Raw genomic sequence first — 26,151 nt, 5'->3', positions numbered from 1 at the left:
TTATTACCAGAAACTAGGAGGGTTGACCAGTTTATTAAGTTTATTAACCACGATTCATTTTGTGATTCCAGTTTTCTACAAGTACAGTATTTTTACACAAATTTTGTGTTGCTTTTAAAAAAAATACAATTTAAAAATGATTATAATACAGTTTGGGGCCTAGAAAAAACATTATGGGTCTTTTAATCTCTTTTAAGATGAATAAATAAACACACAAACTTAATTATTTTACTTTTTATTGAAAAAAAAATTCTGTCAAAGATCAAACAAGACAATTTAAATGTATTGAGACAGAAAAAAGAAGCCAGTGTGACATATTTTTGGTCTTTTCTGTATAGTCTGAAGGCAACTATGCCACCAAATGTAAACAACACAGCACCTTTTTTTTTTGAGCACACAAATTAATTCAATGTGTAAGCCAAGTGAAAAGACAATCCTTCTTTTAATATCAGTAATCCAAACAGTGGATTCAAATGTGTGAATTCAGTGTACAAAATTATCATTAAACGCACAACATATAAAAGTTACAATATGTGGTATCATGAAAATAATAGGAAATTCAAAAAACACAACAAAAAAAACCTCCAAAAAAAATCACAGCATTGTTCTGTAGCACAAGTGTGCTATAAAAATAAATGTTTATGCCACTTGTCCAGAAGGATCCAGAAACAGATTCTTAATAGAAGGAAATGAGACGTTTTGTTCAGTTTAACCCAGTCCTTCAATATAAACCAGGCTATAATGACTCCTCCACTAGGTGCCATTGAGGAGAAGTGATTATCATCCTCATCATGAACTTCAGTAGCTCCTTTCAAAGTGGGCCAGAGTCTTTCATTTACAAAGATGCCGAGGTCTTCAGAGAGATGAGAGGAAGTCCTTCAGACCACCTTTCTTACTCTGCTGTTTGGTTTCCAGCATAAGGATCTTTTTGAGGCGGGCGAAGGGTGACGACTTTCCACTGCAAGACTTTGATGACGAGCTGGTGTTTGAAGACACTGACCTGCGGGAAGAAAGCATTGAGTAAATGGTTTCATTAGTTCTGTGAGATGCAGTTGGGACCAGCAACATATATGTTCAAAGAGTAGCTTACCTTGGTGTGCCACTTGGTGTTCTGTCCACTACTGATTTTGGAGTGCCCCTGTTGACAGACTGTGGAGTTCTTTGTTTGCCTGCACTTCCTGGGGTACTTCGGTTCTGTGACAGAGTAGCCAAAAGCTCACGGTTCATTCCAGGTTGTCTGGACATCTTGTTACAGGTGTAACACGTTGCCATCTAAGAGAACAAAGTGTCTTGGTTAAATAATGGTTAAATGATCAAATATGTCATCATGCCAAATTGCCAAAATGATTTGAAAAACACACACACATACACATAGCCTACTGTATTCATACACATACTATATATATATATACACTTTTTTTTTTTTTTTTTAGCTGAGCAAATGTCTGGATATCCCAACTTTAAAATTGCCTAATATTATAAGTTTTTTTTCCCCCTGATGACAAAAATAGTACATAAAATGTTTTATCATATTAAGGATAGATTCAAATATAAATGCCCTACATACACAAAACACTGTTTGTAATACAAAAATAGAATATCTATCAAAACAAAATCTGAAGAGAAGATAAACAATGTCTGACATCAGATGTACTCGTGGATCTTAAAATTGGAATGCAAAACTACTGATATGCACAATTAATTAATTAATAATGTTGATAGAAGACAAGCGTCTCACAAACAAAAGTCGATTGCCCAATCTTCATACGCTGACTGGAAACTCGAACAAAATTGCAAAATCAAATACAAGACCAATAAAATGTATTGCTTTAACATGAATAAGTTACTAAAACGAATCTTGTTTTTTTAAGATGGTTATACTGTTGTGCTAACGAGGTTTAGCAGGCACTTGTTGTGAGCACTTATCTCAGGTATTCCACACATTGTATATGAACGTGAGCTCTATAAACAGCAAGGTACAGGCCAAAAGTACAATACACACACATGCCCAGAGCCAGAGGCCATCCGCACAGACACAAACTGCCAGAGACAGCACTAAATTAAGCCGACCAACCCCTAGCATTTCCAATCTTCTACTCACACTTATATAATCTTCTACTTTATACACTTCAATATACTGACATACGATTTATTTTATTCAGCAAGAATGCATTAAATTGATTAAAATTTACAGTAAAGACATTTATAATGTTACGAAAGATTTCCATTTCAAATAAATGCTGTTCTTTTGAACTTTCTATTCATCAAAGAATCTTTGTATGTATCAGTTTCCACAGAAATATTAAGCAGCACAGCTGTTTTCAACATTGATAATAATAAATGTTTCCTGAGCAGAAAATCAGCCTATTAGAATGATTTCTGAAGGATCATGTGACACTGAAACTTTGCCATCAATGGAAAAAGTAAAATATAAAACAGTGGTTAAATTTGTAATAATATTTCACAATATTACAGTTTTACTGTAATTTTGGTCAAATAAATGCAGTTTTGGGGTAAATAAGAGACTTTCCAAAACATTAAAAAAATCTTACAGACCCCATACTTTTGAATGGTAGTATACACAAGAAAAACCTTTCAGTGGTTGATTCATAAATCCTGAACATATGGTTACATTGTTGCATTAATGTAATTTATGTTAACTGCACAAATGATGAAACTTGCATTCTTCTGTGTGGAAATTGAACTCACCGACACAAAGGCTGCCATTGTTTGTTGAGGTAACAGGTGGCTAAGCTGAAGTGTAGATGATTTGAGATGATCCAGGCATGTATGTGAGAACAGCTATGTTTACTACAGCTCCCTTCACGTGTGGAGATATAAAGAGCAGGACGGGCCAATCAGCTGCAGCGGGGGAGGAGTCTGCCTGACTGACTCTTGTCTCTGATTGGTTACTGAAAGAATGCTCTGCAGTATCTGAACAATCCTTAATGGAATTCCTCAGAAACTTGAACCAAGTCTTTAAAAAGTAACACAATTATTATAAATAAAGCAAACAGTTCCCCTTTTAATTCTTCTGTACATTTAGTACTGCACATCTTGAATGGGAACTGTGGACTAAGCACAGATGGTTTGTATGAGAAATCTTTTCACTTGTACTTTTTGTACTTAAAAATTCAGCATTAAAACACAAAAGTCTATTTTATCTTTTCATCTTACGAGGCTAAATAAATATATAAATCAATGTTTTGGCATTCGACTAAAACACTGACCACACTAACCAAGCAAAGAGCTTTAGGAGAATATGATATCAAGATTACAGCTAAAATAGAAAACACCAAATACTAGTTAACCACTGCTTTAAAAGTTGAGCAGTTTTCCATATAAAGACAGCAGACTCAGTCACATCCTCTAATCTCAATCACACAGCTCAATCCCAAAATAGATCATTCCCCATGATCGAAATCTGCCCATTTAACAGGGTCATAAACACAATGCTCAGAACAGAGACATCCGACACAGCCAGGCTGGGAATGAATCCTTGGGAGAAACACTGTTAAAGAAAAGGATGGATTCAGAGAGAGATAAGAGATATAGACAAAGTAGAGATGTCATCCATAACTAGTATCTATTCCCTTGTTTCTAAAATGAAAGTTCTGGGTTAAATGGTTCTGCTGTAAAGGCCAGTTTAGTAGTTGGTGGAGCCTGTAGATTAAGGAATTATTGGTAAACTAGTTAAGAAGCCTAAAAGGTTACACCAACAAACCAGCAACTAAAACACAACATACAGTATGTGACAAAAAAACATGTTTCCAACAGAGGCAACTAAAATTACCAAAGAAATATTTTTTATTCATACCTGAGATGGTAAAAATAAACAAAAACAAATGAAACTCTTGGTTACCAACACTCTTCAAAATATGTTTTTTAGTGTTCCACAGAAGAAAGGAAGTCATTATGGAAGCTTGTTTCTGCCACAGAATAACAAAAATAGGCAATTGCGACTTTTTATCTCACAATTCTGACTTTTCTCAGAACTGTTTATGGTATATGGTATCACAATCATGAGATTAAAACTCGCAACTGAGTTATAAATCTGAATTGTGAGATATGATCTCACCTAAACCTTTTTTCTCACAATTGCAAATTTAAAACGGTCAGTTCTCACTTTTTCACAATTGTGAGTTATAAAGTCCAAATTGTAAGATATAAACTAACAATTGCGAGGCAAAAACTATTCGCAATTACCTTTTTAAATTTTTTACTCAGTGGTGGAAACAATCTTTCATAAGTCATCGACTATAAGTCTTTCAGGCAAGATATCCCATAATCCCTTAGTCTTCCAACATAAGTCTGTCATTTTCACAAACAAGTCAATGACTTCCTTTCTTCTGTGAAAGACTAAAAAATGCATTTTGAAGAACAACGTTAACAGAGTTCACGAGAATTCACAAGTCTTAATCAAGCTAGTTTATATTGGCAAAAAACCCACGGCTCCCTTGTGTGAGACTGATGCAATCAGACCAAAGCAGCTGACAAGAGACCGGAAACAAATAAAGCAAAACGGAGCTGTCAAGACTGCATATAGATAAATCCAATGCAGGGTGAAGGGTCATGCGTGGAATAACAATACTGCCAGTGGTTTCTTTTACTTCTAACCCTTCCATTACGCCAAAACGAACACATGTACAGTCTGTAAACCCTACATTATGGGGAATGTCCCCACAAAGATGACAATATCTGAAATCCTTGTCCTTGAAATTTGTTGGTCCCCATGAGGAAAATAGCTTATAAATCATACTAAGTGATGTTTTTGAAAATGTAAAATTGCAAAAAGTTTGGGTAAGTTTGTCCAGTATAAAAATCATGTCTAGGGAAAATCCCCATAACTCGCTTGGATATGTGTGTGTGTGTGTTTTATATATTTGTTACTATTGAGCTTTTATATAAGATTTTGAATGTGGTCTCAGACTTTCAGCCATAGATAACCTATATATTATCTACACTGAACAAAATGATAAACGCAACACTTTTGTTTTTGCCCCATTTTTCATGAGCTGAACTCAAAGATCTAAGACTTTTTCTATGTACACAAAAGGCCTATTTCTCTCAAATATTGTTATTATTGGGGGTCCCAATTTTAGAGTGGCCTTTTATTGTGGCCAGCCTAAGGCACACCTGTGCAATAATCATGCTGTCTAATCAGCATCTTGATATGCCACACCTGTGAGGTGGATGGATTATCTCGGCAAAGGAGAAGTGCTCACTAACACAGATTTAGACAGATTTGTGAACATTTTTTGAGATAAATAGGCCTTTTGTGTACATAGAAAAAGTCTTAGATCTTAGAGTTCAGCTCATGAAAAATGGGATCAAAAACAAAAGTGTTGCGTTTATAATTTTGTTTAGTGTATAATGGAAAATGATTATTAAAACTGAAATATATATATATTAGGGCTGTCAAATGATTAATCGTGATTAATCACATCCAAAATAAAAGTTTTTTTTACATAATATATGTGGGTGAACTGTGTATAATTATTTTATATATATATATAAATACACACACATGCTTGTATATATTTAAGAAATATTTTCATGTATATACTGTATATAGATTTAGATATAATTTATATTATATATAAATATTTTATATATAAATAATATATTTTTCTTAAATATACATGCGTGTGTATTTATATATATACAAAATAATTATACACAGTGCACCCCCATATATTATGTAAAAAAACCTTTTATTTTGGATGTGATTAATCGTGATTAATCATTTGACAGCCCTAATATATATATATATATATATATATATATATACGCACACACAAACACATCAGTCCAGCAGATGGGCTTTTTGTGTTCTATTATTAGTCCAGGCTCCTGAAATACCCTCAACCCAGCAGCCACAAGTCGGGCTAGACTGTCGGCTCTGACCTTCCTGCTGAGATTCTAGATGCCACAGCTGCCCTTGATATGCAAGCCTGGCCAAGTAATATGTGTGTGTGTTCAGCTATTGATATGTGGAGACCCATCTGCTTTCCAGGGCGATCGATCTGTGGTACGCCCATCCCCCTTGACCAAACATGGAAAATCTGCATCGCTGATTCTTTCCCTGAGGGGAAACAGGATGTCACATGCACCAAGCATAACCTGCATCAAACACAGGCTGGAAAAAGCCAAGGTTACTGGCACAGATGCTTCCCAAAATGTTGAAAGATGCACATGCAACATTTGAGCTTTCTGTTGGAGATATGGAAATTTTCCAACTCAAAGGTGACAACAACAAAGGACCTAGAAACGCAGGTGCTGCATACAAATGTTCATGATATCTATTTTAGATATAGTACATAAAAATGCTATTAGTGCATCACAAATCATGGAATGTTGAAAATAGCATCCCAAATAATCTTTTGGCAAAGACGCTCAGGTGGTGCACCACTTCAAATGTACCCTATTTGCCTGTTTGGATGAGGTTAAATGTTGGCTTTCTAAAAACGTCCATTTTTTAATGCAGATAAAACCGCTCTGTTTCTCCAGGAAGTAACTTGAATATCTACAACCTTTTGTTTCTCCTTCTGTGAGGAATTTGGGTGTGGAGTTTGACAGTTCTCTCAAGTTTAATTAAAATATTAGCTCTGTGATTGGTTCTAGTTTCTTTCATCTCTGCTTGCTTGCTAAAATTAAGCTGTTTCTATCCGAGAAGTCTCTGGAAGTTGCAATCCATGCTTTTATTAGGCTAGATTATTGCAACTCCATCTATTATATCAAAGCCTCAAATTTCTTATTTACAAGTGGTTCAAAATGCAGCACCACGATTTCTGAAAGGACGTAAAAAATATACGCATCTATAAGTATATGTAAGCTTTACTTCAAATTCCATGACCTCGCTTAAAGTGATAGAGATTTTTGTGTGGCTGGCCCCACTTTATGGAAACCTTCCAAACCACATTAGCGCTGCTTCTACCATATCTGCATTCAAATCTAGTCTTCGTTGGCTTTTGAAACATTGTAATGTCTTGTTTTGTTCTTCTCTGTTTCCTTTTATCTGTTATCTTATGGTCTTTTTATTTTGTATTGTACAGCACTTTGGTCAGCCTTGTTGCTGTTACTAAATGTGCTTAAGAAATAAAAAGAACTGAACAGAACTGAACAATGTGCCCTGATTAGTTGGCTGGACTAGTGTGTTGTGATTGGTCAACCACTTCAAGCGTGAGCGCGAATCATTTAAATGAGGGAGAAGAACTCAAGGCTACAATCAATGTATTTCACGGAGTTCAGAATCAGTGTTTATTGATTAGAGAATAAATCCTTTAGGAGTGCTTTGAACTCTTCACAGATCTTTTTTATGCTCAAACAGCAACATTACACACTAAAGAAAGCTGAAAATGTAAAAAAAAAAAAACACATAATAGGTCGTCCGTACAGTATGCAACAAGGGTTTCTGTAATCAAAAACTATTGCATGGTGTAATATGTGCCAAAATGAGTCTTACCGCTTAAAAGTATGTACTCACCCATTACCACAAGAGTGCATACAGTATACATATTTGTGTAAGCAGATTCAGATTGAGCAGCCAGGATTCAGTTAAGAACAGTCTATCAGGAGCACATGAACTCTACACCATCTTTAATGCTCAGATCCATGGTTATATTCAGTATCCATAAAGCATTTCAAAAGAGTAGAATCAGTCAGAATCACTGTACGCTATGCTGCATGTGTTTGGGAAGAATGAAACGCCATTTATCCAACTAGCCAACAAATATATAAAGGGATACTTAAAATAACTTTCTAAAGACCTGGCAGAGCTGTCATAGGCCACAGCATGTCAAGCATTTCACTGCAAGAGACTGTGTGGCTCTGACTAATTCAAAAGTTCAAAGCAAAGAGACACCCCCCCCCCCCCCCCCCACACACACACACACACACACACACACACTCATTCATAATACAACACGATTGACACGACAGACAGCAGCAGTAAAATGTGTCTAACACAAAGAGAGGGTGAAGAAGGATCCTTAAAACAGCCTGCATCATCATTACCTAACAATCTTTGGAAAAAATTGATGGGTTTGAATTCATGTGTGATAAATGAGATGTAAGAAATTGTATAAAAAGATAAAATGTTTCCAAAGATTTTGATAACTGAAAAAGGTCCTGCGTGACCTTTACGCATGTCATTCCCCTTCTGAAAGATCTACATTGGTTGCCAAACAAACAAACCAAACAAAAGTTTGTTGACTTTTAAAATGCACTGAGCACTTTAATTTTTTGCACATGTAATAAAAAGAAGATTGCTAGAATCTCGGCGTGTAATCCTTTTTTGGGATACACAACAAATGAATTTCAAGCATCAACCTTTTGACTAGTTTTTTGAAGGATCTTATTAATCTAGTGACAATTTATTCTTTATCTCAAAATAGATATGATGCTAAACTTATGTTCTATTCAATCTGACATTATCTATTCAAGGCAGACAAACAGAGAAAGATGATTTTCCATGACCTCCACAAAAGAGATTATTGCTTTGAAAGTTATAAAGGCCCGGCCCCTTAAAGCTAGCTAACTCTGTCCTCTTTACTGTACAGTGGGACAATACGAGACAGTTAATAAAAATGAACTCTCCTGACATTGTCTCCCTATCTAGTTCATTATTCGTCAAGCCAGAATATTCCTCTCCTGCAGAGAAACAAATGCGAGCAATGTGTGCAGAATCTAGCAGTGTAACGCCAACCACTCCACCCCCAGAACCATGAGTCTCATGCAGCAGAGAGATATGCATCCGTGTGCACCAGCACGTACACCTCCATAACATCCGTGACCTTTTAAGGGTTAAATACTTCTGCAAATAACCACATTTTAAAAAGAAACACCTCCAATCACACATTGATCCAGGCACACTTCAAAAGAGCTTCAGAAAATGAGAACTTTTCCGCTCTAAATCATCTTCCTTGGTTTCGAATCGAAGTCATCTGAGGCTAAACAAATCCCTATGAAAGGAGCTTTTCAGTGTCTGATTAATGTCTTTCTGCCAGATGAATGAAAATAGAAAAATAGAAATCATACTCCTTGCGAAATTTCCAAACATTTTAAAGTGTTAAATTGTACCCTAGTCTTCCAAATGTCTCCTTGCTATATTTGACATATTCATAATCATTACTTTTGCCGGTTCTTTGTGACAGCTTTTAGGTGCTTTATTGGCAGCGCCACCCTTACATGTTACATGAACGCGTCACACCGCGTCACCACACCCCCAAAATAATCGAGGTTTGTATCGAATTGTGCGTCAAAAATCGTGATACGAACCGAATCGTGGGTTTGGTGTATCGTTACACAGCCCTATCAAATATAGTAACGCATTTTTTGGCGGTAACGGCAAATTAGATCACTGCAAGTGACTGAAAAGTGAGCAGACATATGCGCTGAATTAGAGACAGTAAAGGTGAGTGGGTCCAATATCATTGGTCTTAAAAAGTGGGTGGGTCTTGTCCCACCCATATACAATGGTTCCGACGCCCATGCAAGAGTGCGTCATCAGTAGTGCACTCATATAGGCCATTTACCAAAGTCAATGGGAACTGCTTTTAGAGCCACATCAACGATCCTGTCTGTGTCAACCGAAAGAGGAGCAGACAAAAAGATATATACAGGTATACACAGACACACAGAATGATCACAAAATGATCTTCCCAAACCTATCAGGAATGCAGAATCCCTGACAATATTCAAGAAACAGCTGAAAACTCATCTCTTCCATCAGCACTTAACTACATCCTGCTGAAAAGAAAGAAAGAAAGAAAGAAAGAAAGAAAGAAAGAAAGAAAGAAAGAAAGAAAGAAAGAAAGAAAGAAAGAAAGAAAGAAAGACCTATAATTCCACTATTTCTTAATATCTCCCTGTTCTAGCTTGTACTATTCAGTGATGTCTGAAACTTGCATTACCTTTTACCTTTCTATTATCAAGTTTCTATTCCAGAGTGGACTGTGTTCAGGATGCTTAAGAGCTGCTGGCTCATGAAGAGCCCAGTTTGAATCGGACCTGGGTCATGTCCCAATTCCGTTACTCCTTTTTCAACCATACTTCCCTTTATAATAAAAAAGCCCCAATAATAAAATAAAAAGCAAAAATGGGAAGCTTGCACATAAAATGTTTACTATGTAATGTTATAATTCAGTAAAGATTGTTGCATATTTTAAATGTATATTTATGATGTGTTCTTGCCCACTATTGAAAGTTCTCTTTCATCATCTCGTTTCGAGATCCACCTACGGGAAGGGCATCCGTACCTGACCTCTGCAGAAGCATCCAATTGCACCAAGTCTGGCTAACAGACAGAAGCGCGCAGCCAATGCCAGGTGAGGCCACACCCCCTTACCTACGGGCATATCACAGCTGGGCGCGCTGCTATTCCTCAGTTGACATTCGCTTCTCGCGATCTCTGCATTGACACAGTTCGGTTGGATTAACGTTACGCTGCTCGCTTTCGAGTCTTCAGGAGGACATATCGCCAGATCAGCCTCCGCCAGACGTGAGTGACAGTCGTTTCTTCAGCCTATCCGCTGTGTTTTTTGCATCCGGAGCCGCCCGAGCTCTCGCTGTCCTTCACCTGCTCCTCCTTTACATGGCTGCCCGCCACGGATTTTTCCGAGTTCTTCACCGCTGGCCCACCCATGGCTATGTGACCGTCTAAACAGCCGCTTCCCCCGGGGAACAGCCTATCACGACGAGCCTGCCCGGCCGCGTGTGGTGCTCTCATCGCCGCTATAAGGACCCTCTCGTTCTGCGCGGTCTGCTTGGGCTTAACACGCTCAAGCTTTGGAGAACCCGGGGAATTGCGGTCATTGTAATTGCTGCCCATGTAGCTTTTACTAAGCCGGCTTTTAGTTACACGACACAGCGCGCCGTGCTCGGCCATTCTGACTCGGAGGAGAGACACGGAGATGATGACGCGCTACCGGGGGACTCCCGGAGCGCCACCTCTCTAAAATATTTGAGCTGACATCAGCCCAATCCGCATTCCCTGAAGAGGACATCTTCGCGGGAAAACCTCACTCTCGTTGACGAACCGGTCGGTTCCGGCGACGGGGATGACGCGGTCCTTTTAGCGTTCCCTAGGCTAGCGTTCACGCGGCTTTGCCTCCGTCCATCCTCCTGGAAGTTTGTGAGCGAGCGGCCGTTCGTCTCAACATTGTGTGGCCAGCTCCACAGAGCGCCACCGACCAGGATAGGAATATGTACGACGGGTAAACGCTGGGACCACCGCCCAGTCTGAACGGCCGGAGCGTCCCGCTAGACTGTTAACACGGTCTCACGGGCCTTGATTTGTTACGATTACGTGTTGAGGTTTTCAATTTATGCCTTCCTAGGAAGGCGGTCCCGAACGCAAGCGGCCTGCCTGTTGTTCGACCATTGGGAGTAACGTTAACTAACAGGGTCTCCCACCTACGGTCGGTTAATCCCCTCTCGTGGCTGCCCAGCCCGTATGTTAGTGGACGTTGTGTGTGTGTCCCCCTCCCCCCCACAACAACAAGTTACGGGGGAGGGGGCTGTCGTGAGGAAAAGTACATAGCAGTGTTACCACACCGCACGCACTTGGTTCCCCTCACCCAGTTATTAAAGGCTTCGGCCCCATTGTTTCCCAACACAAAACACACATATTACTAAACAACACATTTGATAAACGAATCAAATGAATTCGTGCAGATTTATATATCTGCCAGCGGCAACATAGAGAGCAAATCTCTCTGATCCCATGCATGTCGCCCTGAGTCCGTCCACAAGAGGTCGCCATTGCCTCATAAATCAACCAACTGGGCTCACACAGCTCAGTTGCGGCTGTCCAGCCGATGTGTTTTTAGTGGACGTTGTGTGTGTAAGGCCCCTGTGTTCCCCAACACAAAACACACACATAACTAAATAAAAAAATAAAAAATAATAAAAAAAAAAAAACGCATTAAATAAATCCGTTACAGAGAGAGTATCTCTCTCCGCGGATATTATTTTTCTGCCTGCACTTGAGACTGCCCAGTTCATGTGTTCAGGAGATATGTGTTTTTCCCACTTTTGGGGGCACCTTGTGAGGGAAAGTTCAGCACAGTGGACACCACACTATGTTTCCCTCACTCTGTCAATAAAGGCTTTGGCCCCAGTGTTTGCCCAACACAAAACACACAAAGCTACGAATCAAATGAATTCGTTTTGGAGAGAAGACCTCTCTCCGCAAAGAAAACTTCTCACTGCAGAGAGAGGAAATCCCTCCAAACCCCTGCATGTCGCCTCTAGTGTTCCCACTAGATGGCGCCTTTTGCATCACAAATGAACCAGCTGGGCCCATACAGCTCCGCTCCGGCCCGAGCGGGGGCGCTCGCGAGTCACAAAGCGGCTTGGCAAGCCGTTTCAGCGCCCGAGTGGGTTTTTGCGTACTGTAACCCAGGGTTACAAGCTGCAGTTTGCAATAAAACCTCCGCATTTCAACGGCGTTCTCTCTTCTCACACAGAAGAAAACGCCTCACACATTCTGAAAGAGGAAATTTCCTCCCTCCTAACAAGGGAGCGATTCAGATGGTGCCACCCAATCTGATAAACCATGGTTTTTATTCCTGGTATTTTCATGTTCCAAAAGGCGTGGCGCCCCCCCCGCCCTATATTGGACCTTCGAGTGTTGAACAAACATTTGAGGAAATTCAATTTCAGAATGTGACACAAGCCTCTCTCGCCTGTGCCATAAAGCAGAACGACTGGTTCACATCAGTCGATCTGAAAGATGCTTTCTTTCACATAAGCATCTACCCTCAACACAAGAAATATCTTCGTTTCGCCTACCAAGGCGTTTGTTACGAATTCACAGTTCTTCCGTTCGGGCGCAATTTGAGTCCCCGAACTTTCTGTCTGTGTGTGGAGGTGGGCGTGGCGCCCCTGAGACTATCAGGGCTGAGAATTCTGACTTACTGGCTCATCATAGCCAAATCAAAGGAGAAGGTGTCGCTGGACACCGGCCGGGTGCTCGCGCACATCACATCCCTCGGGTTCAAGGTGAATGCGAGCGAAAACAATCTGACTCCCAGTCAGAATGTCATTTTCCTGGGCTTGGAATTGAACTCAGTCTCCATGCGAGCGCGTCTCTCAAGAGCGCGTTCGCTCGCTGATGGACTGTCTGTCTCAGTTCAGTGAAGGGGCAAGAGTACAATATCGCACATGCCTCAGGCTGCAGGATCTCATGGCTTCATCTATCCAAGTTGTGCCATTGGTCTCCTGAGAATGAGAACGTTCACGAAATGGGTTTTGTACACTACATTTCAGCCCGATTTGCGATCTCTGCCGCTCGGTAACGATGACGCGCGCCTGCTCGGCGGCCTTGCGCCATTGGGAGAGCGAGAACTTTTACGCACGGGGAACCCCCCCTCGGGACGGTACAATGCGAAAAGTTTTGACGACAGATGCGTCCTTAACAGGCTGGGGAACCACCCAGGAAGGCAGAACGGTGAACGGTCTGTGGCTGAGCAGACTACGTTCAGCGCACATTAACTATTTAGAGCTTTTACTATTTTATATCAACCGTCAGGGTGGCATGCGCTCGTCAAAACTCCACGCTCTAGCTTACAGGCTTTTGGTGTGGAGCAGACAGGTTTTTCTGTCATTACGCGTGACTCATGTCCCGGGCATTCGGAACAGAGGCGCGGATCTGCTATCGAGGGGAAACCCAATCCACGGGGATTGGCGTCTTCACCCGCAGATAGTGGAGAGGTTATGGATGAGATTGGACAGGCAGCCGTAGATCTTTTCGCCTCGCGCGAAAATCACTATTGTCCTATGTTCTTCTCGCTAAAGGACATGGACGCGCCCCTCGGGGCAGACGCACTGGCCCACCCATGGCTGGTGGCCCAGGTGGCCCAAAGCCCCATGGCTGGCAGAGATAATCCCTCTGTTATACGCCGAGCCATGGCGCCTCCCCCCTCGCATGGACATACTGTCCCAAGCCAACGGGGAGATTTACCACCCCCACCCGGACAGGGTGGCTCTCTGGGCCTGGCCCGTGAGAGGACGAACCAAAATGCACTGGGCCTCCCGCCGCGTGTAATCGCCACTACTCAGAAGGCCAGGGCCGTTTCCACGCGATCCCTATATGGCTGTAAGTGGCAAGTGTTCGAAGGGTGGTATGATGGGCGTGGTTTCACATCTTATCAGTGCTCGGTGCCTGATATTTTGTGTTTCCTGCAAGACCTCATGGGAAGAGGCAGGTCCTTTTCCACTATTAAGGTCTACCTGGCTGCGATTTCAGCCTGTCATGTGGGTTTTGGGGCTCCACCGTCAGGCAGCACCCTCTAACCCGCAGATTTATGGAGGGTGCACGCCGCTCTTTGCTGGTCATCAGGAGATCTGTTGAATCTGTCCCAGGGGACCTCTCCATGGTGCTGGAAGCGCGGTCTCTGTATCCTTTTGAGCCTCTGGGGAGTATTTCTCTTAAGCTACTGTCCCTCAAGACAGCTTTGCTCTCGGCCTTGGCATCTGCTAAACGGGTCAGTGAGCTACATGCACTCTCGGTTCACCCCTCGTGCGCCAAATTCTCCCTAAGTGGAGATAAGGTTTTCCTTAAGCCTAACCCGGCCTTCATGCCGAAATGCTTCCCTGCGTTCACGTCGGAGGTTTTGGAGCTACCCGCTTTTCACCCTCCACCCTTTGCCTCCCCGGAGGATCAGGGGCTGAATGCTCTGTGTCCCGTCCGTGCTCTGCAAGCATAATGACCAGGACCAGTGCTTTCCGCAAGAGCGACCAGCTCTTTGTTTCAAGGGCTCCCCTGCAAAAGGGGAGTCCCATTTCAAAGCAATGCCTCTCACATTGGCTTGTGGACGCTATACTATGGCTTATGAAGCAAAGGGAGTGCAGCCCCAAGGGGCATCAGAGCTCATTCCACAAGGGGCTTAGCCGCCTCTTGGGCTTTGTTCAGGGGAGTGCCACTGCAGGAAATCTGCTCCGCGGCCAGCTGGGCCTCTCCTCATACCTTTGAGCGTTACTACCGGTTGGATGTCACCAGAACTTCGGTGGCACACTCGGTCATAGGGGTAGGGTCCTCTTAGCCCTTTCCCACAGCCCCGTTTGGTTAACCAACGAGGAGTGAATGGGCCGGCTGGCCATGTTCATTCCTGTCACCAAGCATTCGCATTCCTTCTTGGGTTTAGCTATGTGCATTGGTGGTGCGGGGGCCATTATCATGTATGTGTCTCATGCATGTTTCATGCCCTGCTTGTCCACAGCAGTTAGCGTGGCGGAAAACTATGAAGGTATTTTTGGTGCAAAACAACTGAACGCCTGTGACAGTGGATTTTGTAGTTGTAGAGAATAGCCACACATGTGTATCAGTAAATGTGAAGTCACAGAGATAAATTTTTTAAGAGTTGCACACTTGTAGACTTTTTTTTATCTTCCACAAACACAACACAACAGTTACACCTTCTCAAATTCTTCATTGCAGGTGCACAAATTCTATTCTACAAATCATAAATTAAGAAACTCGTGCGCTCACATTTTTGCTACAGTTGCTGCAGTGAATATGGTGCAAAACGCATTTACACACCCGCATCAAAAAATGTGAAGTCACAGAGAACTTTTGCTCATCTGCAAATCAGTATGTGAATTCATCCAATGAGAGTTGCACACTTGTAGAATCCTTTCTCACAAAGGTCTTGTATATTTTTCTAGCACAAACACAAGTACATAACTACAGCTGCTTGAATCTGCTGCAACGAATCACAAGCTCTGTTTTTCACTTTCAAGTGACAAGTTTCGTACGCTCCGCCTTTTGCACCAAGTGCACCGTGAAATGTGGTGCAAAAGTGAGTTGTGCATCTGTAGAGGCAGTGGGCGGAGCCTACATTAATATTCATGAGTTTCCCGGGCATGCGCGTGCAACTGCTCATTCTAGTTCACGCTCTTAATACCAAACATTAGAACAGTAGTAGGCTACACACCTTGCAATCAAAACATTCAAAATAATGTAACAATATTATTTTGAATGTTTTGATTGCAAGGTGTGTAGCCTACTACTGTTCAAATGTTTGGTATTAAGGCCAGTATGTATGTTTGTAAATATCTTTTTTAGAACATCAAATTAGTGGCTTATCATATTCCGTAAAATAATGTTGTGTTTTTCCCCCTCATTTACAGTAACCTAATTGTATCAAATGTAATTTATCCACTTTTGTCCATACAATTTTGTTTAATTAACAGTATTTTTCTCTTAGCCTACTTATATTCTATACCTGTTGAGTTCACATTTTTTAATGAATTTGACTAATAAAAAGTATTTCTTGTGTGCATTGGTGCTTTATTCCTGTCTTTTTAAAATAGTTGAATGAATGAATACTCGCGAGGTGCCTACGACCAGAACCATAGATCAGAACTGCACGCAGCGTAGAGGAGAATGACAGTCAACTTCTTTGAATATTAATTAAGCATTTTGGGCATGAACATGTAAATAGTAAAACGATTGACATTGAAAAATGACACTGAATGATTACAATATTTAATCCAAATAAATAAATGTTCGTGGTTCGTACTGATGTTATTCATCTGTTCTCACACATTTCAGCGTCGCGGTCACTAGTTTAGACGAACACTGACACCCTGTGGTAAAATAATGGCGTATTTTTAACAGCCCCAGCTTTCTCAGATTGGCTTGGATTGGATTAAACTTCATGTTCCGATGAGTTTTGAAAATTCTGCACACAGTAAACATCAGATCATCCCTTCTTCTGTCAATAAAAAAGTCCAAAATATAAAATATTATTATAGACACTTTTTTTAGTTGGCGTTTGTTCAACTCAATAAATAAAAACATGAACTTAACGAAACGATACACAATTGCAGTTTAAGTTCGCGCTGAAACTATATTTACCTTTTTTGAAATAATCCATTAAACCTGCTGAGAAACGAGGAGCGTGAACTAGAATGAGCAGTTGCACGCGCATGCCCGGGAAACTCATGAATATTAATGTAGGCTCCGCCCACTGCCTCTACAGATGCACAACTCACTTTTGCACCACATTTCACGGTGCACTTGGTGCAAAAGGCGGAGCGTACGAAACTTGTCACTTGAAAGTGAAAAACAGAGCTTGTGATTCGTTGCAGCAGATTCAAGCAGCTGTAGTTATGTACTTGTGTTTGTGCTAGAAAAATATACAAGACCTTTGTGAGAAAAGATTCTACAAGTGTGCAACTCTCATTGGATGAATTCACATAATGATTTGCAGATGAGCAAAAGTTCTCTGTGACTTCACATTTTTTGATGCGGGTGTGTAAATGCGTTTTGCACCATATTCACTGCAGCAACTGTAGCAAAAATGTGAGCGTACGAGTTTCTTAATTTGTGATTTGTAGAATAGAATTTGTGCACCTGCAATGAAGAATTTGAGAAGGTGTAACTGTTGTGTTGTGTTTGTGGAAGATAAAAAAAAGTCTACAAGTGTGCAACTCTTAAAAAAATTATCTCTGTGACTTCACATTTACTGATACACATGTGTGGCTATTCTCTACAACTACAAATTCCACTGTCACAGGCGTTCAGTTGTTTTGCACCAAAAATACCTTCATAGAAAACTTGCAGGGTCATGTTTGTGGGACGTGTCAGGCACCGCCTCTCTGAGGTGACCGTCCTTCTCTGGCCTTCAGAACCTCACTGTGAGTGTATTGGGCAATCGGGGAGCTGTCCATGTCTCTCCCATAGGTGGATCTCGAAACGAGATGATGATAGAGAACAATAGGTTATTGTCGTAACCCCGGTTCTCTGAAACATCGAGTGGAGAGATCCACCAGCTTTGCCCCGCTTGCCGCACGAGAAGCGAATATACTTACTGAGGAATAGCAGCGCGCCCAGCTGTGATATGCCCGTAGGTAAGGGGGTGTGGCCTCACCTGGCATTGGCTGCGCACTTCTGTCTGTTAGCCAGACTTGGTGCAATTGGATGCTTCTGCAGAGGTCAGGTACGGATGCCCTTCCCATAGGTGGATCTCTCCACTCGATGTTTCAGAGAACCGGGGTTACGACAGTAACCTATTGTTTTTTTTACTATATATACATTACTGTTTAAAAGTTTAGAGTCTGTAAGATTTTATGTTTTTAAAAGAAGTCTCTTAAGCTCACTAAGGCTCCATTTATTTGATCAAAATATATAAATTACAGTAATATTGTAAAATTATTACAATTAGAAATAACTATTTTCTATTTGAATTAGTGCTGTCAAATCAATTAATCGTGATTAATCCGTTCTAAATATGTTTATATATGTATGTATATGTTATTATTATTTGTGTATGTGTGCGCACAAACATACGTATGCATATATATATATACACACACATATATAAATATAATAATATATATACACATATTACTTAAACACTAACTTTTATTTTAGAATCGATTAATCGCGATTTGAATATATTTTAAAAAGTCATTTATTTCTGTGATATTTATTTATTATTTAAACCGTGAAAGTTCAAAAGAACTGCATTTATTTGAAATAGATCTTATATAATCTTATATAACATTATAAATGTCGTTTACTGTCTCTTTTGATTAATTGAATGCATCCTTGCTAAATGAAAGTTTTAATTTCTCTCAAAACATCTTACTGACCACAATCTTTTGAACAGTGGCATACATGTATGGCAACATGGTGTTTGTTCTTTCTGGTTTATATAACTCTAATAATCTAATCTCAACCACCTGTTCTTAAAACACTCAGGAAAGGGCAGAAAGGTAGAAATCGTGACAGCAAATACACTGAACTCAAGAGGACATAAAACATGTGGACTTGACCTCACCAGAGCATTGGAGGCCCTTTTAAACTTCCGGAGGACTACAGTCTGTTCTGCGCTGAGTCTCTTTCCTGCCGAATCCCTCTTCAGAAGTTTCCTGATCCTCGCCGTGGGCTTCCGCTTGGGCCGCACACGCACGTGATGATTTCCCAGTTGTCGCCACTGGAAACAGAAGTGGCAGATCACAGATTCCGGGAGGGCAGCGGCTGGAACGGTGGGAGAAACATAGATGAGGTTTTTAACATGGCAACTGGTTCAAATAAAACAGGTGATGCTATGCTCTATTCTGAGGACAGTTTGGCATTTTGGACTTTGGAAAACAGCTTTCCCAATATGTGGTCATCCTACCCCTGCTGTCGGGCCTTTGAGGTCTGTGAAGGCCATAGAAATGGATTCATGTTTTACATCAGGAAATGTGGTTGGACTTACTGGGTTTAACTTGGGATAACGTTCCTTTTCAAAACCAACTTTCTGTTCTGTTGCCTACAAGGTCTTATATAGACTTTGGGAGTATATTAAAAGCTCTTTACAATGACATACAAGTCTATTAATATAAATAACAAAGCTATAACTTACCGTTGCTCTGATGCCTTCTCCTGTAATAAAAAAGCAGTAAAAGAGTTAGTCTTTAAATCTCAGACTTTAAAAGAGTTACCCTGGAATATAGCAGCTTATGAATAATTTATAAGCTTGATAGAGGTCTTGCGCCCAATCCAGTTTTTTATATCTTATAGACCTTGTGCCCCACAAGTGCGCAACCATCTTTAAAATTTAGTTTTTGAACTTCCGTTTTTGCTGTAGCTCTGTATATTTCTATGGCATCGCTGTCGAAGAGTTATTAGCTGGTGATGAAGTGGATTTACTTATTGTTGAGTAAACTAAAGTTATCATGAGCATTGTAATGTTTGAAGCGGATTTCATAACAAATGTCAGTAGACTGGGAAGATTTTAAAGAATAGTTCACTTCATTTTTCTGACATAATTTACTCACCCTCAAGTTGTTTCAAACCTGTATGAATTTATTTCTTCTGCTGAACACAAAGAAAGATATTTGGAAGAATGTCAGTAACCAGACAGTTGTTGCACCCCATTGATTCCATAGTAGGAAAAAAAATATTATGGAAGTCAATGGGGTCCATCAACGGTTTGGTTACCGACATTCTTCAAAATATCTTCCTTTGTGTTCAGCAGAAGAAAGAAATTCATACAGGTTTGAAACAACTTGAGGGTGAGTAAATGATGACTGATTTTAAAATGAGCGGTTCATAAATCAGTAGGATCTTACCTTCATGCTGTGGAAATATAATCCGGAAGACAGAAAAAGGGGCGGGGCTTTAAGGTCTATAGATTCTAACATGCAAAGTGAAATCTCTGCAACAGACTATGAATAAAAAAACGTATTCTTCTGACCCAATGTTGCTGTCTTGTACAATATTCAATATCCCACCACATATGTATTTTCAGGAGACTAAGAATTACAATGTGATTCCTTAAAACACAAATACTGAGGTCAAAGTGCTGTACACACAGGCTGTCAATGGCCATGACTACCCTGGGGGCTTTAATTTCCCCTGAGACTTTGTGAGTGTGCATCCTATTTTTGGACACGGTGCTGTTCTTCCTACCTCATTTATATAATCTTCATAATCCTGTCTAAAATTAGTCCACATTGCTAAAAGCTGCCTCTTGTTATTGTGTGGCACGTGCATCTTAACGGGAGCATGGTTTTTTTTGTATTATTATTCTTATCAACCAATGTCCCATCCACAACTGTTTGTAATGCCACAGTGGATGTTTCACAGCATGCCATAGAGCCGGGGCCGACCTCTTGTTCCCAATGAGAACACATAGAGCTGTTATCTGGGTAGTGAAGAAGTGTGAGGGAAATAATTCCTGCCTGCCATGAAGTCTGACAAATGTCCTCCAAACACATTACAAACAGGGACACACTCATGTGTGTCAAAGACATTCTCTGTCGATTGTGTCCAGGCTTAAATGGATTTTCTTTTTCTTCATTTATTTTTGTTTCCCTTTTTAAATAAATGGATTCTTAAGGGTTTAACTATTGGCTTGTTTGTTACATTGTTTATTTGTATTATTTTAATATCTTTATTGGCTTTTTTGACTGAAAGTTGTACATGTGCAGAATTGGAAACATCCACCAGCAATTATTTGTTTATTTTAAAGCTTTTCTGAAATTTTCTGACATATTTATTTGCTTTTTTTTTTTTTTAATTCCATTGCTTTGTTTAATTGCATTAAAGCTTGTTTATTTTGAATTATTTAATTGATTTTCTACTCTAAGAACAAAACACCAAATACTCCTTTTATTTAATTGTTTGTTTTCTTTCATTTTAATGTTTCGTTTGACTTTATTTTCTTTCATTTGTTTGTTTCTATTATACCAGACCAGTGCAGTACGACTCTCCAGTAACCTGTGCAGACTCTCTAGATCAATAATTATTAAAAAAAAAAGTTGCACTTTTGCATTTGGATGGCTATAACACTATAACAGGTTCATTTAGAAAATGGGCGTGGCAAAATACACTCGAAAGCCTATAAATCCTAAACGAAAACTCAGAACTTCATAAAAATTGGTGAGCATATGAGACATTACATTCTGAACAGACATGCAATTTTTTATGGGGATCGGACCATAGGTGGTGCTATAACTTTCAAAAAGCTTTGAAAACCATATATTTCCTATGTTAAATTGCCTGAATTGGTTGTATATGGACTTTTCCATCTATGATGTCAGTGCTAAATCAAACTTAATGTCTTTTTACGCATGTGTGTTTAAAGGCCTTAAATACTTGAACCCCGATAAATGCTGCTTGCAGCTTTAATTTATAATTTTTATTATTATTTAAGAGTTTTGTTTCATTTGACTATTTTCATATTTGCCTTTTGAATTAAAAAAAAGTAAAAACCACCTTTTTTTTTATTAAAAAAAGTAAAAAACACCTTTTATTTTATTTTTTATTAAAAAAAGTAAAAACCACCTAGCACTGCCATTTACATGTAATATCACATGACTTCTTTCTGTGGTAATCTCATTAAAATAATTTACCTATTAATAATTCTAAATCAGCTTCTTTTAAGTGCTCTCAGAACCAAGATAAATAACCTTTTCAATTAATGTACTGTCTCAGCACGATTACATCAACAAAAACTAAACCCTACTCTAGCTAAATCACCTGTGATAAAAATCAAGAAAGAGAATAATACCCCCATTACAGTCCACTGATAACTCTAGCAGACACAGCTTATCCCTATATCAACGAGCCTGGCAGCAAAAGGCTGTGCCTTACGAAGACACCAGTGGAAGATACTGAGAGTGAACCTTACATTCAAAAGGGCTTAACTCAAGTGGTTTATAAATAAGAACATATCTCATGGCACGCATACTTTCAGACAACAGATTCCAGTAACTCACGTACATGCACGTCGTGAGTCAGTGCAGATGTACCCTGAACTCGACGAGCACAACAAGCCGACTAACACTCAAAACATGCAGTGCGCTAACCCTCCTGGCTTGGGACACATTTAATCTAAGAAAAACATGCCACAACCCTAGGCTAAACGTAATTTATCTTCACTCACTCTGCTGTGAGAACACGGTCAGTACTAGCCAATAAACCAGGTGATTCACAGCAGCTTGAGAAATTTAAATAAAGCAAGAATCTTCAGAAAATCTTGACTTTGACTTTTCACCATTAGTTTCCTAGCTTCTGTGTTACACCGAAGATATGGTTGTTGGTTTAGCTGCTCAGCAAAAAGTTAAAAAAAGGAATCTATATTGATGACACAAATTATTTACACTTATTATAACTGAAATGGTAGCACTGTTCAAAATGAAGTTTTATTTGATTGTTAGACTAAAACACAGATAAAAGAATTTGAGGTTCCATTTATGTGTCGGTTAATCAATATGGATTTTTCAATGAAGATCAGACATTCTCCATCCACTTTCAATATTAAAGGAACAAATGTTTATGGGATTAACAATAACTTTGGGATTAATTTTGGGATACACATGGGATTAACCTAACACACCGAACAAAAACTCTAAAATGACTAACACACTGTTTAGCTGATGAGATTTGAGTGCACGTGTTTATTTCATTACCTTGATGGTGCCGTAATACGAAAATAAGATGACTGGGACTGCACTTGTGCTTTTGAACACATCACTAACTGAACACTTGCATATCTGAGCTAGGGCTGGGCGATATGGCTGAAAACTGTATCACGATATCAGTGTTTCATATCGGTCGATATCGATAATTATTGATTTTTTTATGACCCATTTAAAATAAGGACCAGGAGAAAAAATATATTACATTTAAACATTTTTATTTTAAACTTACCCTTCCTCTGATTACAATCCCAAGACAGAAATGTCAACACAACCATGGAAAACTCAAATAATTAGAATGTAAACATAAGTCTAAATTCACAATCAGACCTGCAAACTCCTCAGAGTAAAAAAGGTGACAGTGGCGCGGCGGGACGGGGGTGGTGGGGGGTTGTGATCGTATGTGCCCCCTGCTTGATTTCTTTTTTGAGACATCACGGTTCGGTACGATTTCGGTACAATGGAGTAAAAAGCAAAACAGAAATATATTAGGCATTTTTATAAATGTCTTAAGCCTTGTATTTTTTAAATAAGTTTTATTAATAAAGGCATAGAACCAGTTTATTTATAGTGCACTGATAATAGTTTTATATAATTGGTTTATTAATTAAACTAATAAAAAGATAGATATGAGATATGTTTGGTAATTGTACCTGAATGAATTTAAAATTAATTTGCTATATTTCAGATCAATATATTTGTTTTCCTTAATTTTAATTAACCCTAACTTTATTCTCATCAGAATTATAAATAATTGATTTCCGTATAAAATAATCTCCCAACATATTTCACTTTCTTTTTTAATCAATGTGTAACTTAAAAATAAACAGATTAGTGCTCTGTTTTGAGGACAAGAAATGAAAACCAATGCGATATGATGAATAGGGGTGTGCCAAAAAATCGATTCACAGAAGAATCTAGATTCTCATTTGCAACGATTCAGAATTGATCTGAAATGTCCAAGAATCGATTTAATAAATAAATAAAATCAGCTGGCTGTTCGCCTCCATTTTTGTAACTATAGCCTATACGGGACGTCCGGACGTCATGCACGCAGCCGGTTTTTGAACGTGAGCGGCAAATCAAAGGAAGCAAATATGGATGCTTCTATGAAGCTTCTGATGCTTCTAAATATGATGCTTCTATCATTCTGCCGTGGCCGGCCGCCACACCTAAAATAATCCCGCCACGGCTGCAGCTTCTCAGTGAGGTCCGATATTAATGTGTATACCATTGTGTTATTGTTAAGCTAAAGGCATAAAAAACATTGTAAAGCACCATAAAGTGTTCGCACTATATTCCAAGACTTCTAAAGTCATTCAATAGCATAATGTGAGGTAAAAATGAATATTTAAGTCGTTAGTTAAAGTTAATAGAAACTCATCTCTCCTCAGTCATTCTCCATTCAGCATTCACACAGCGCGTCGCGTTATAGCGTTTTCTAAATCATAATCCTTTCTCCCGGGTGTCTGTTAGATTACAGCACTGGAGAGCGCTATGAATTGTTCTTCATGCGCACTGTAACTGAAATTTAAAACTGTTAAAAGAAAATGCTCAATAAACTGTTGCATATATATAATACATTAAGCATAGATAGACAGATATAATCTCTTCGCTTTGTGCTTTGAACTTTTCAATCCGGAGCGCTGCGCGCTGTGACTTCACGTTGCTTCAAGTGCATCATTCTGCGCACGGGATGCGCATAATCGCTTTGCCGCTCTTATTCGAGCCTTTCATGTTATTATGTTATAATGCTTAGGGGAGGTTTAAACGCCTGGGGTAAGGGGGCGTGGTCAATGGGAATATCACTCATGGGCCACGCCCCCTCCCCCTGGCGAAATGGGCCTGCCACCACAGCTGGAAAAAATCCTAGAGGAAACACTGGTCTCCGTTTGTCATTCTGACAACGATATGGCGCAACAAAACTGACACGTTACATGATTGCCTGAGCGTGTCACTCCCTACGTTGCTAGGTTACCAGAGAGCGCGTGCCTTTGATAATGCAACCAAACTTGCTTCGCAACCTGTGGTTTCTTACGACGAAGAAAAAAAATATCGAACGTTTTATCGAACACATTTTTTATTGATATCGATCACGTGTCTATCGCGATACATATCGTTATCGTTTTATCGCCCAGCCCTAATCTGAGCTAACCACAAGGTTTACTGAAAATTCACTGAAGAAATCACATAGAAAGCAACTATAAATCTCAATATGGAGTCATTCTTTAGTATCTAAAGAATAATTATCCAACAATGACATTAATGCAACTATTTAACAGGAAGTAATGGGGTTCACACTCACAGGTACTGCAATTTTTGCACTGTCTGCATAAACTGTGCTTTTAATTAGCAACCGTTTATTATCAAGTTAAAAAAGTGTGTCGTTTTAGGTTAAAACATATATACATAAATACATTTCAATTACCATTAAGATTTCAAAACAACGTTGCATAAATAATAATAATTATTATTATTAATTACTAAAAAATCAATAATGACTTATATTGCTATTATGATACTGTCACTGAAACACTGATCAATCATGCATATTATATTTGTATTGCTGTACTTTAATATACATTTTCAAAAAAGCAGAAAAACGGTTCTGCTTATCAGTTATCTGACATAAAAATAATCGGTAATGTAATGGTCATCATACAAACTAATATCTCTAAATGTCTTTAAATGTAACAGTGCGTTGTGAAGTGAAGATGAGTAGCCTGCCATCTTCTGTTGACTTCATGATATTACAGTAGAAAGCATAGCGGGGAGGAGGAGCATACAGTACAGCATGTTCAAAGTCCACGTATAAATATAAACAGTTGATGAAAACTGAACTTACATGAGAAACTTACATACTACTTACATGAGAAAGCGCGACTGTTCGGGGCAAATATCTTTGTAAAGAAGAGAAGCCTTGATTAAAAACCTCGTTTTTTGGTCTTCGCGTTTGCTTTTACAGCCAACCATTTTTGATAACAGTCCAGCGTCCAAACTAAATGCTACCTTATTAGATAGTTGTGGCGTATAATAAAAGAATGTGGATTTTTTTATTATGTTTTCTCGGTCCAGCGTGACTACAGGAAACACCCGAGTCTTTACTTTAAAATTACCCACAATGCCGCAATGCGGGTGAGGAATTATGGGAGTGCGAGTTTTTTTTTAGCGACGCGTAGCCTACTGTGCACTGGTCATCTGGGATTTACTGCTCCAATAAAGCCCTAA

General features: G+C 39.4%; 1 protein-coding gene across 1 annotated transcript; it reads right to left on the bottom strand.

Moving 5' to 3' along the window:
• Positions 1–633: 633 nt before the first annotated feature.
• On the bottom strand, positions 634–25,987 carry cunh18orf21 (chromosome unknown C18orf21 homolog). The gene is made up of 5 exons (XM_056257651.1): positions 25,793–25,987; positions 19,362–19,381; positions 18,792–18,991; positions 1,091–1,272; positions 634–1,000 (listed from the first exon to the last, which is right to left on the bottom strand). Exons 1-5 carry the CDS (start codon positions 25,894–25,896, stop codon positions 856–858), a joined length of 651 nt encoding a protein of 216 aa, XP_056113626.1. The 5' UTR covers positions 25,897–25,987; the 3' UTR covers positions 634–855.
• Between the last annotated feature and the right edge of the window lie 164 nt (positions 25,988–26,151).

The sequence above is a fragment of the Rhinichthys klamathensis genome, unplaced genomic scaffold (assembly GCF_029890125.1).
Source record: "Rhinichthys klamathensis goyatoka isolate OS25496 unplaced genomic scaffold, OSU_Roscu_1.1 h1tg000140l_1, whole genome shotgun sequence".
Taxonomy (NCBI): domain Eukaryota; kingdom Metazoa; phylum Chordata; class Actinopteri; order Cypriniformes; family Leuciscidae; genus Rhinichthys; species Rhinichthys klamathensis.
The sequence above is the reverse complement of the archived record's forward strand: the minus strand, read 5'-3'. Positions and strand labels throughout refer to the sequence as shown.

What these genes read in the sequence shown, in the direction of transcription:
- cunh18orf21 (XM_056257651.1), bottom strand. Translation starts at nt 25,896, where the DNA reads ATGGTTGGCTGTAAAAGCAAACGCGAAGACCAAAAAACGAGGTTTTTA. An exon ending in GAACAGTCGCGCTTTCTCAT is followed by an intron (nt 19,382 to 25,792) that starts GTAAGTAGTATG and finishes TTTTTATTACAG; the next exon opens with GAGAAGGCATCAGAGCAACG. An exon ending in AAAGGGCCTCCAATGCTCTG is followed by an intron (nt 1,273 to 18,791) that starts GTGAGGTCAAGT and finishes TTGTTCTCTTAG; the next exon opens with ATGGCAACGTGTTACACCTG.